At 33.7% G+C, this 11,036-nt stretch overlaps 1 protein-coding gene across 2 annotated transcripts; it reads right to left on the bottom strand.

Annotated features, from left to right (window-relative positions):
• Positions 1-4,062: 4,062 nt before the first annotated feature.
• On the bottom strand, positions 4,063-10,757 carry LOC133030820 (uncharacterized). 2 transcript variants are annotated; one of them, XM_061103729.1, is made up of 3 exons: positions 10,256-10,757; positions 4,781-4,847; positions 4,063-4,291 (listed from the first exon to the last, which is right to left on the bottom strand). In XM_061103729.1, the coding sequence occupies exons 1-2, from the start codon at positions 10,725-10,727 to the stop codon at positions 4,804-4,806; spliced, it is 516 nt and encodes a 171-aa protein (XP_060959712.1). In that variant the 5' UTR covers positions 10,728-10,757; the 3' UTR covers positions 4,063-4,291; positions 4,781-4,803. The 2 variants fall into 2 exon arrangements, with proteins under 2 accessions (XP_060959712.1, XP_060959713.1); XM_061103730.1 differs by lacking the exon at positions 4,781-4,847.
• Between the last annotated feature and the right edge of the window lie 279 nt (positions 10,758-11,036).

Genomic DNA, 11,036 nt, shown 5'->3' with positions numbered 1-11,036 from the left:
TAAACCCTTTGATTGATGATGTACTATTTACATAATGACATGTATATCCTATTCATATACCTTTAGTTTGATGATGTACTATTTACATAATGATATATATATATATATAGGGCAAGACTATGGTAGGACCTAACAAAAGTTCCCTACCGGTAGGGAAGCTTTTTTGATCATTGATTTTAGATCGTGTGGTTATTAAGATATAAGGTGTATACTCTTACAATAAGACTGTTTGTATACAATTAAAAGTTTATATATATTATAATAATATTTAATTATATATTTATTTTACAAAATAAAATAATATTAATAATTAAAATAAATAAATTTTTAATTTAAATTATTATTAATTATTTTTTTTAAAGTTAACTCTCATATAAATCTTCACAGTTTTCGCACCAATATTACTGTTGCTCTAATTTTTTTTTCTCACTCGATATATTAAACTAGGGTTGTACATCAGTCGGTTTAGTCAGTTTATCCTATATATTTTCTAACCCAATCTAATGTTCAGGTTGCTAAAATTTAAGTGCAACCCACCCAATTTAAAAAAAAAAAAAGAAATTGTAAACTTACCAACGGTTTGTGCGGTTTGGTTGGGTTAACCAGCCCAAACCGGCCAAACTTTTTTTTTTTTGGTTTCAAAGTCAATAAAAATAAAAAGATAAATTAAAATATCAAATTCCACCAAAACACAACACAATATATATGACTTTGAAACTAACAATCAAGTATATAACTTTATATTATTATATATTTAATCATTTATGTTATATATAATAAAAACTAAAAAGTAAAAAAAAATCCAATAAATTCGGGTTGGTCCGGTTATTCGATTTAATTGGGCGGGTTGGACCTATTTTTAACCCGCCCAATTAACAAATTGGGCGGTTTGTAATTTTTTCAGGTTATTTCGGTTTATAATTTTTATCGATTTTTTCGGTTTGGTTTGGGCATTTTACAAATTTTTTTGTACAGTTCTATATTAAACTAGTGTGTTCTCTTTTTTTTTTCTTTTTATATTTTTTTTTTTTTGGAAATTTTCCTTTTCTTTTATTCATCAATGTATTTTAGAGGTTTTTTTATCAAGTCATTTTTTTTTATCAATTTCGACTGTTATATTACGTTGTCTTATTATTATTATTATTATTATGACAAAGTGATTTAGATCACTCAAGAATTTACAATAAAAACATCAATAGTTGGAGTGTGAACCTCTATTTTTCTTTCATTTTATTGATTAATAGATTTTATGGGCTTCTAGATTAGCATCTTTTTCTTCATCGTCAGAGTAGGTGCCGGTGTCGGAAAAGTCGTTAGAGCTGCTGTTGGCACCAGAAAAGTTGTCGGATTGGCATTGTTGCTAGAAAACTCACCGAAAAAATCACCAAGACTTGGTGATTTTTTCGGTGATTTTTTCTAAGTGATTTTTCCGATGATTTTTTCAGCGACAATATTAATTCTGACGATTTTTTCGACGCCAGCAACAACTTCGGCGACTTTTTCGACGCCGGCAACCACTCTGACAATTTTTTCGGTGCCGACAGTAAACTTCAGTAATTTTTGCGGCACCAATGACAAATAAAACTGCCTAAACAAATAAAAATATTAAATATGAGCTTTGAAAACCTAATTTACACATATACGACATATCAAATACCATAAAATTACCTAAAATTGAAAAATATTACATAAATTGGTCAAACTTAAAAGTGTCATATTTAAGTAAACAACTTTTAAAATCTCATAGTGAATATAATTTCTTCTTTTGTTATATAATAGTGTATAATATTGTTATTGGAATATTATATGAATTTTTAAAAATTTATAAATAATTTATAGTATCATGAATGTAATGGATTATTCTTATTGAAATTTAAGAAATTTTTTAAAATACCAATAAAAATAGAATCAGCCCACCATGTAATTTATAGGTGTCTTTGATAAAGTAGTTTTATCTTTTGTTATTTTTTTTTTAAAGAAAAAATTGGGTGTAAAGGAGTACACTAATATGAGGTGTACAATTTCTTTTTTCAATTCTGATTGGTCAATTTAACTCCCCTATGGTATGAGGTAGAAAGAAGGGGGCTTACACTAGATTTCCCCTATATATATATATCCTATTTTATTTTAGAATTTAATGTGTTCAATTTTCAGTTTTTTTTTTTTTTTTTCAAAGTTTAAATATGAAAGTCAAATCTTCTTTAGTATGTGTCATATATACCCTTAAATTGATAATTCAATTTTCAGTTTTTTTTTTTTTTTTTGAAATGACAGCTATTTTTCAAAGTGTATAAGTTTGTCAAATCTTTTTTAGTAAGTGTGGTGTTGGAGTGATAAATTTAAAGATAATTATACTCTTCTTTTACATTCTAGATTCTACTACTCTTTTAATGGTGTGATATTCAAAGTCAATCATAAACTATCCTCATTTGTTTATCTATTCTTTCATTTATAATTCTAATTTTTTTGGGATGATTGTGCTTTTTATTTCTATAATATTTTTTCAAGTGTTCCTCCATTTTTTTATGTTGATAGTATGATGCATATAAAAATGTGATCTTCCTCATATTTTTTATATTAATAATAAATATGACTATTTTAAATTAATGAAATAATTTTTCATAATATAAATTTAAAATGCCATATAATTTTTTTTTTTGACTTTAAGAGAGAGGATTAAGGATTCGAATTTGCCTTTGATAAGAAAAATTAGTTATGCCTATGATCACAAAACATGATATTTTAACTAATAATAAAATTTCACCTAATATTAGTTTAATTAAACCAATAAATTACAACTTTCTTTTTTTCATACTAATAAGATTCCTTCGAATAAAATTGAATAGGAATTAGAGAGATCTCCTAATATCGAAAGAATAAGTAATTATATGAATGTGTCATAATTATTAGTCTCAAAAATAAATCTTAAAATTTATTTATTTATGCGTGTGACTATTTTTTTTATAAGTGTGGTAAATAACTATTTGAATATTTTTTTTTACACTAAAAACTACTCAATTTTTTTTTTTTTTTTTGGAAATTTACAGAAATTGTCCTAAATAACTACAACGATCATGAAAAAAAAATAGATGCTGAAATAGATGAAATGGCCTACCAAAATAGCTCTTTAGAGGAGTACTGCACTATAGATTTTCTATAAAAAAAATTAGTTTTCTTTTAATTATTTTAAATGATTACAATGTCTCAAAAAAAAATGATTACAAGTTGAATATTTGATAGTAGTATGTATATCGTAGGAAGTTTATACGGTGCACTCCTAAAAAAGAGTACATCGATCCACCCTTACTGTTTCAGCATCCAATGAAATCTTTTAGTCTATTTTTTATGGTCGTGTAAGTTATAGTTATTTAAAACATCTTACAAAATTTTAAGAAATTCAAAATAATTTACATAAAATAGTGTTCAAAAAGTCTGTAATGCCCACTTTAGAAGTTTTTTCTTACTCTTATATTTCAAATATAATAATAAAATATGTATTTGTAATTTACATTATAATTAAGATATAAAAATTAAATTATATAATTTTAATTATAATTATTTATAAAATAAAAATTAAGTGAACAAAAATATAAATAAATTAGATTAAGGAGAGTTAGGCACGTGCATTGCACGTGCTAACCCTCTCCTAGTATATATATAGATATATCTATTTCTTGTTGAATAAGTCAATTTTAAAATTTAAATGAATATGCAATAATCAATTATATATATATATACATAATCAGCCGCACCAAGCTACAGGGTTTCTCTTCTCTTCTCTTCTTCTTAGGGGTTCTACGTTTTCAATCTTTCTTACTATCTGATCATACACGGTTAGGGTTTCAGTTATCTTCTCAACCTATAGAAAGAGACAATGAATCCTCTAACCCTAGTTAAAAGAATTCAAAGCATTAATTCGAAAGAGATTAGTTTAAAGATTTCTGAAGAGGCCTCATGGCACGCCAACTACAAAGATTCCGCCTATGTCTTCGTCGGAAACTGTAACACCCCGATTTCCCGAGATGTCACATAGGATAGTCCGTATAAAACAATTTAATAAGATAAAGACAATCAAATACTGCTTTATTGAAAAATATCCAAGCATGAGATCTCATTGTTTAAAACAAAATACTTTTAGTACTGTAAACTTAAATAAGAACTAGTTAAGTCAAAATAATAGTTCCAAAATGTTTAGCAGTTAAAAACATTAAAAGCAAAATACTGTGCCAGCCCCCTAACATGCGGTCCACGCCTCGAGCTCTTCATTCTCACTGCTTAGCCTTACCCTTACCTGCACACAGAGCACCCGTGAGCTAACGCCCAGTAAAAAGAGTTATGTAGGACATAACCCTCCTAACTAGTTACTTGACATAATTTGCTCTTTTATATTAATCAACAGTAATTCACATTCCATAAATATATCCACAACGCATGTTGTTCTCACATGCACACATCAAGTCTCATAGCGCACATTATACTCACATACGATAATCAACTATTCTCTCATGTTGATCAGACATGAGGTAACCTACCCTGCCTTGTGTTATTCTCACACTTGGCATCCAACAGGGCAATTAATTACCATAAGTTGTACTCACCCATGATAATGTTATAACCTGCAAGTGTTATGCTCACACAAGCAGCAAGACCCTAATATTATTCTCATGCTAACGATGCTCACAAAATATAAGGAAATCATAACACAATCAAATTAAATAGCAAACCAACCCAAGTTGTATGCATAACATACACCCTGTGCACAGATGTCCACTCTTCTTACCTCAGTTGCTAAGACCACACTTGCTACCTCGAGCACCTCAACGAATTTCCTTGTTGAGAACAAGATCCTAGACATTCATTAACACAACAATACACTCAAAATACATTCAAGTATGAATCTCTAAACTCATACAGAAACTTACGTAAAAATACGTAACACATAGGTCCATTTCACTTGCATGACACACCATACATAAGCATTTATTATTTTGATTCACACAAACATATTGCATGGACTCAAACAAACATTCTTAACGTAAAACATGAATTCATACAACACATTTTTACGTAAAATTTACTAAAATACTATTTATTCTTATTAAAGTCTAAATAAATAGTTAATTAATCACCAATAATTATAATAAATACCTACATCAACCAATAAATAATAAAACCTATTCCATTTGATATCATAGGCAGTAAATGATATTACAAAAATACATTTTACTATTTTAACAACACTTATCTATTTTTCATAATTATCTTAAGCATTAATTAAGTAAATTCATGAAAAATATCAAAATTGATTAAAAACCGAATATAACTCTTCTAATACACTTTATAATCTGTAATAAGTCATAAATAATTTTCTTTGAATTTTCTAAGCAACCTAGGTATTTTTCATAATTAAAATAAGAAATAACATCAATAATTCATGAAAAATACATAATCGTCTGAAAATTCAATCTACCAATTTTATAACAGTTTATATATCATAGTCCATCATATTAAATAAATCTAGATTTTTCTGAGCAACCTAAGTATTTTTCATAATTAATTTAATAAATAGCACAAATAATTCATGAAAAATACAAAATTAACCGAAATTCGAATCTACCAATTTTGCAATAGTTTATATCTCATAAATAATCATATAAAATATATTTAGATTTTTCTGAGTAATCTAAGTATTTTTCTTAATTAATTTAACAAATAAACCAAATAATTCATAATAAATCAAATAATTGCAAGAAAATTATCAAACTTCATAGTAGGCCTAAGAACACCTAGCACAAGTCAAGAACTGAAAGAAAATCGAAAAATAACCTCCAGAAACCCCTGAACAGAGTGTCGCCGGAGTTTTCGTCGGTTTCGTCGCCGATAAAGTGTAACTTTGTCTCCGATTGCTCTTGAAGCGTCCTTTCGATCGGGGAAGCTCTCCACAATGCTCAGGACCTCAAAACGATCAAGAAAAGTGGTCCGAGAAGGCAGATCGGGGTTGTCTTCTTCGTTGGCGGTGTACCGCCTTTAATGGAGTCAAAATTTTGGATTTTCGTTTTGGACGTTAAAGCTTCGTTTTCTTACGTCAAAAACAATCCTTAGGGTCCCATGCACTCAAATATAACCTCCCTTGACCCAAGAACAAGCTTAAACACGTTCGAATTCGAGTCCGTAACTAAGCCTCACATTTGAAGCTTCAAAAATGGCGAATCTCAAAACGACGACTTCCGCCCCTTATACCACGCTAAAAAGCTTCCTTAGGTCGTATATAAGTGATCCCAAACCCCCACGTTCACCCAGGTTTCACTCCGCTTGAAGAACCAAAAATTTTCGGTATCGTATACGCCGTATACGTGCTCTCTCTCTCTCGTTGGTTTTCTGTTTTGGGTGTACGAAAATAGAGTTTAAAACCTAATTTCTATCGTGTTTAAACCCAAGCAAAATATCGCATTGAACCGAAGTGGAGCGATTCCTATTCCACCAAAATAGGCGTTCAGTTCGGTTCCGTTCGTGTATACGTATCGCATATACTTAATGTTAATAATAATAATAATAATAATAATAATAATAATAATAATAATAATGATGATAATAATGATAATAATAATAATAATAATAATAATAATAATAATAATAATAATAATAATAATAATATACCCATATAACAATATCCAGACATATGTATCTATTAGGCATTATACACATGCCAATAAAATCAAATATTATATCATCATAAAAATAATCCCATACATATTTAAATCCATAAATATGTAACATAAAAAAAAATACTCTCAGCTAAATAAAATTACAAAAATACCCTTTCGGAGTTAGCGGATATTACAATTATCCCCCTCTAAAAGAAAATTTCGTCCCGAAATTTTACTCAAATAATTCTGGATATTGTTCTCGCATAACAGACTCTAGCTCCCAAGTAGCTTCCTCAACCACGCTGTTTCTCCATAGGACTTTCACCAGGGTAATTGTCTTATTTCTCAAAATCCTATCCTTTTGATCAAGAATCTTTACCGGACGTTCATTGTAGGACAAATCTTCCTGCAAACCCAGTGTTTCATAGCTCAAAACATGCGATGGGTCTGACACATATTTCCGGAGTTGAGATACATGAAATACATTGTGCACCCCAGATAATGATGGCGGTAAAGCTATTCTATAAGCTACACTGCCCACTCTATCCAATATCTGAAATGGACCAACATATCTGGGACTTAGTTTCCCTCTCTTGCCAAATCTCTTCACCGAGAGTCCTTTTCGTGGTGTCACTCGAAGAAACACATGATCACCCACTTCGAACTCAATGTCCCTCCGCTTCAGGTCTGCGTAAGATTTCTGTCTGCTCTGAGCTGTGATCATTCTAGCCCTGATCTTCTGAATAGCTTCGTTGGTGTGCTGAACTGCATCTGGCCCTAGGAGTTTGTTCTCTCCCAACTCATCCCAATGCAGTGGAGACCTGCATTTTCTTCCATACAACATCTCATAGGGTGCTACCCCGATAGTAGACTGATAGCTGTTGTTGTAAGAAAATTCAATCAAAGGCAGGTATTTGCTCCATGATCCTTGGAAATCTATCACACATGCCCTCAACATATCTTCCAAGATCTGATTTGTTCTCTCAGTCTGACCATCTGTCTCTGGATGATATGCAGTGCTGAACTTCAATCGAGTTCCCATTGCTCTCTGTAAGCTTTCCCAAAAAGACGAAGTGAACCGAGCATCTCGATCACAAACAATAGAATACGGTGCCCCATGTAATCTCACAATCTCATTCACATAAAGTTCAGCAAAATGGTCCATGGAGTAAGTCATGCGTACTGGTAGAAAATGGGCAGATTTTGTATACCTATCGACGACTACCCAAATGGCGTCATGTTGCTTTGTAGTCTTAGGTAATCCAGTCACAAAATCCATGGAAATCTCTTCCCACTTCCATTCAGGGAGCTTCAGTGGTTGTAACAATCCCGCTGGTCTTTGATGCTCTGCTTTAACTTGTTGACATGTTAAGCATTTGGCCACAAATTCAACTACATCCTTTTTCATACCAGGCCACCAATACAATGCTTTTAGGTCATGGTACATTTTAGTGGTCCCGGGATGAACTGAATAAGGTGTAGTATGAGCTTCTACCAATATCCCCTTCTTGAGCTCATCATTATCGGGCACATAAATTCGTCCCTTGAACCGAATTAATCCCGTGTCTGATATTTCATAATCTTTGGCGTTACTATTCAAAATTTCTTGCTTTAGTTCACTGAGCTTTTGATCTGTCGTCTGCCCCTCCTTAATTCTTTCTAACAAAGTGGATTGAAGTGTGACCTTTGCAAGTTGCCCTGTAATAAACTCTATACCAGCTCGTTCCATGTCTTCCACTAATTCCCTTGATACTCCTTGTAAAGTGGAAACTAGTCTGGGACCTCTACGGCTGAGTGCATCCGCTACCACATTGGCTTTACCGGGATGGTACATTATCTCGCAGTCGTAGTCTTTGACCAACTCCAACCATCTTCTCTGCCTCATGTTTAACTCCCTCTGGGTGAAAAAGTACTTTAAACTCTTATGATCGGTGTAGATTTCACATTTCACTCCATAGAGATAATGACGCCAAATTTTTAGTGCAAAAACCACTGCGGCTAATTCTAGGTCATGTGTCGGGTATCTCTGTTCGTATTCTTTTAATTGCCTTGAAGCGTAAGCAATTACCTTCCCTTCTTGCATTAGAACACAACCCAACCCTTGTTTAGATGCGTCACAATATACCGCAAATTGTCCCTCTTCTGTTGGTAAACTGAGGATTGGTGCTGAGATAAGTCTATTCTTCAACTCTTGGAAGCTTTGCTCACACTTGTCTGACTAGGAAAATTTTAGATTCTTCCTAGTTAATTCTGTTAAGGGTGTGGCTATCTTTGAGAACCCCTCAACAAACCTTCTATAATAGCCTGCTAAACCCAAAAAGCTTTGAACCTCTGAGGCGGTCTTTGGTCTAGGCCATTCTTTCACTGCAGCAACCTTGGCAGGATCTACTTTTATTCCCCCGTTAGTGACAATGTGGCCCAAAAATGCAACCTCGGACAACCAGAACTCACATTTTTTGTACTTGGCATACAATTGATGTTCTCTCGCCGCCGCAAGGTCAAGCGTAAGTGCTCCTCATGTTCCTCCTCTGTCTTAGAATAAATCAAAATATCATCTATGAATACAATGACAAACTGATCCAGATATTCCTTGAAGACTCGGTTCATGAGGTCCATAAAAGCTGCTGGGGCATTTGTAAGTCTAAATGACATCACCATGAACTCATAATGCCCGTATCTCGTTCTGAAGGCTGTCTTCGGTATATCTTCATTTTTGATTCTTAGCTGATGATACCCTGAACGAAGATCAATCTTAGAAAACACCTTTTTCCCTTGAAGCTGGTCAAACAAGTCGTCAATCCTCGGCAGTGGGTACCGATTCTTTATAGTCACCTTGTTCAATTCTCGGTAATCTATGCACATTCTCATAGTACCGTCTTTCTTTTTAACAAATAGAACTGGTGCGCCCCACGGAGAGTAGCTAGGTCTGATAAACCCTAACTTAAGCAATTCTTCCAACTGTATTTTGAGTTCTTTCAATTCAGATGGTGCCATTCTATATGGTGCGCGGGAAACTGGTGCTGTCCCGGGCACTAATTCTATCACAAATTCGATTTCTCTGTGTGGTGGTAACCCGGGTAACTCCTCTGGAAATACATCAAGAAACTCAGCAACTACCCGTGTTTCCTCCGGCTTTCTTTCAATTTTCTTGGTGTCATCAACCACATTAACTAGATACCCTAAGCACCCACGCTGCAATAGTTGTCCAGCCTTCATTGCCGAAATAATAGGAGTGCGGGGTTTCTTTCCTACCCCCCTGAACTCGAAAGTCTCTCCATCTTCTGGTGTGAAAACAACTTTCTTTTGCTTGCAGTCAATTGATGCTCCATATTTAGTAAGAAAATCCATGCCCAAGATTACATCAAAATCAAATAAATCTAATACAATCAAGTCTACAAATATTTCTCTACCATCTATCCTGACAGGTATACCCCTAAGCCAACTTCTAGAGATTACAACCTCCCCAGATGGTAACATGGTCCCAAACCCCACAGTAAATAATTCACTCGGTGCATTTATATGATTTACAATTGTGCTAGCAATAAAGGAATGAGTTGCACCAGAATCAAACAAAACTTTACAAGTGGTGTTGGCCATAGTAATCTGACCTGATACAACCGAAGGACTGGCCTCAGCTTCTGCTTGAGTGATGGCAAAAACTCTGGCTGGAACATACTTGTCATCTTTCTTGGGTTCTGCTCTATTCCCAGTCTGTCCCCACAGTGGGCAATTGCGTTTGATGTGTCCTTCTTTTCCACATTTGTAGCATGCTTTTGCGCGACACTCACCGAGATGACGTTTGGTACATTTAGGGCATTCTGGAATGTTTCGCCCACTGCTGCCATTAAATCGTTGGTCGTTATCACTTTTGTACCTCTTGTCTTGACTTCGCTGCCCGGACTGGTCCTGTCCCCGTTTCTTGTGGTCATTAGAATTGGCTCCACCTTTCTTAGATTCTCTCATGGCAGCATTTTCCTTCCAAATTTTGTTTTCACTCCGCTCAGCCGTAAGAGCCATTTCGACAACTTGAGCATAGCTGAATTGACCCCTTGACACAATTTCCACATCTTGAGCAACCATTGGTTTCAGGCCTTCCACAAATCGATGTGCTCGCACTCTATCGCAGAGTACCGCATCCGGAGCAAATTTCGCCAATCTATCAAATTTTTTTGCATACTCAGTCACAGTAAGACTCCCTTGGACTAACCCAGTAAATTCATCGACCTTTGCTGCTAGAACTGCTGAGTTATAATACTTCTCATTAAAGACCCTTTTGAAATCATCCCAGTTCACGGTATCTACATCCTTTGTTTGTTCCACCACCTCCCACCAGATACGAGCATCTTTCCTCAGCATGTAAGATGCACACTTCACTCGGTCATTCCCATC

Source organism: Cannabis sativa, chromosome 9 (assembly GCF_029168945.1).
Source record: "Cannabis sativa cultivar Pink pepper isolate KNU-18-1 chromosome 9, ASM2916894v1, whole genome shotgun sequence".
In the NCBI taxonomy this organism is placed as follows: domain Eukaryota; kingdom Viridiplantae; phylum Streptophyta; class Magnoliopsida; order Rosales; family Cannabaceae; genus Cannabis; species Cannabis sativa.
Note: the sequence above shows the minus strand (reverse complement) of the source record. Positions and strands in the feature narration are given on the sequence as shown.

Bases quoted from the DNA above. Each gene is read 5' to 3' on its own strand.
- LOC133030820 (XM_061103729.1), bottom strand. From the start codon at position 10,727: ATGGTTGCTCAAGATGTGGAAATTGTGTCAAGGGGTCAATTCAGCTAT. The intron at 4,848-10,255 runs GTCAGATTACTA...ATGAATGTCTAG, and splicing joins CAGTCCTTCGGTTGTATCAG to GATCTTGTTCTCAACAAGGA.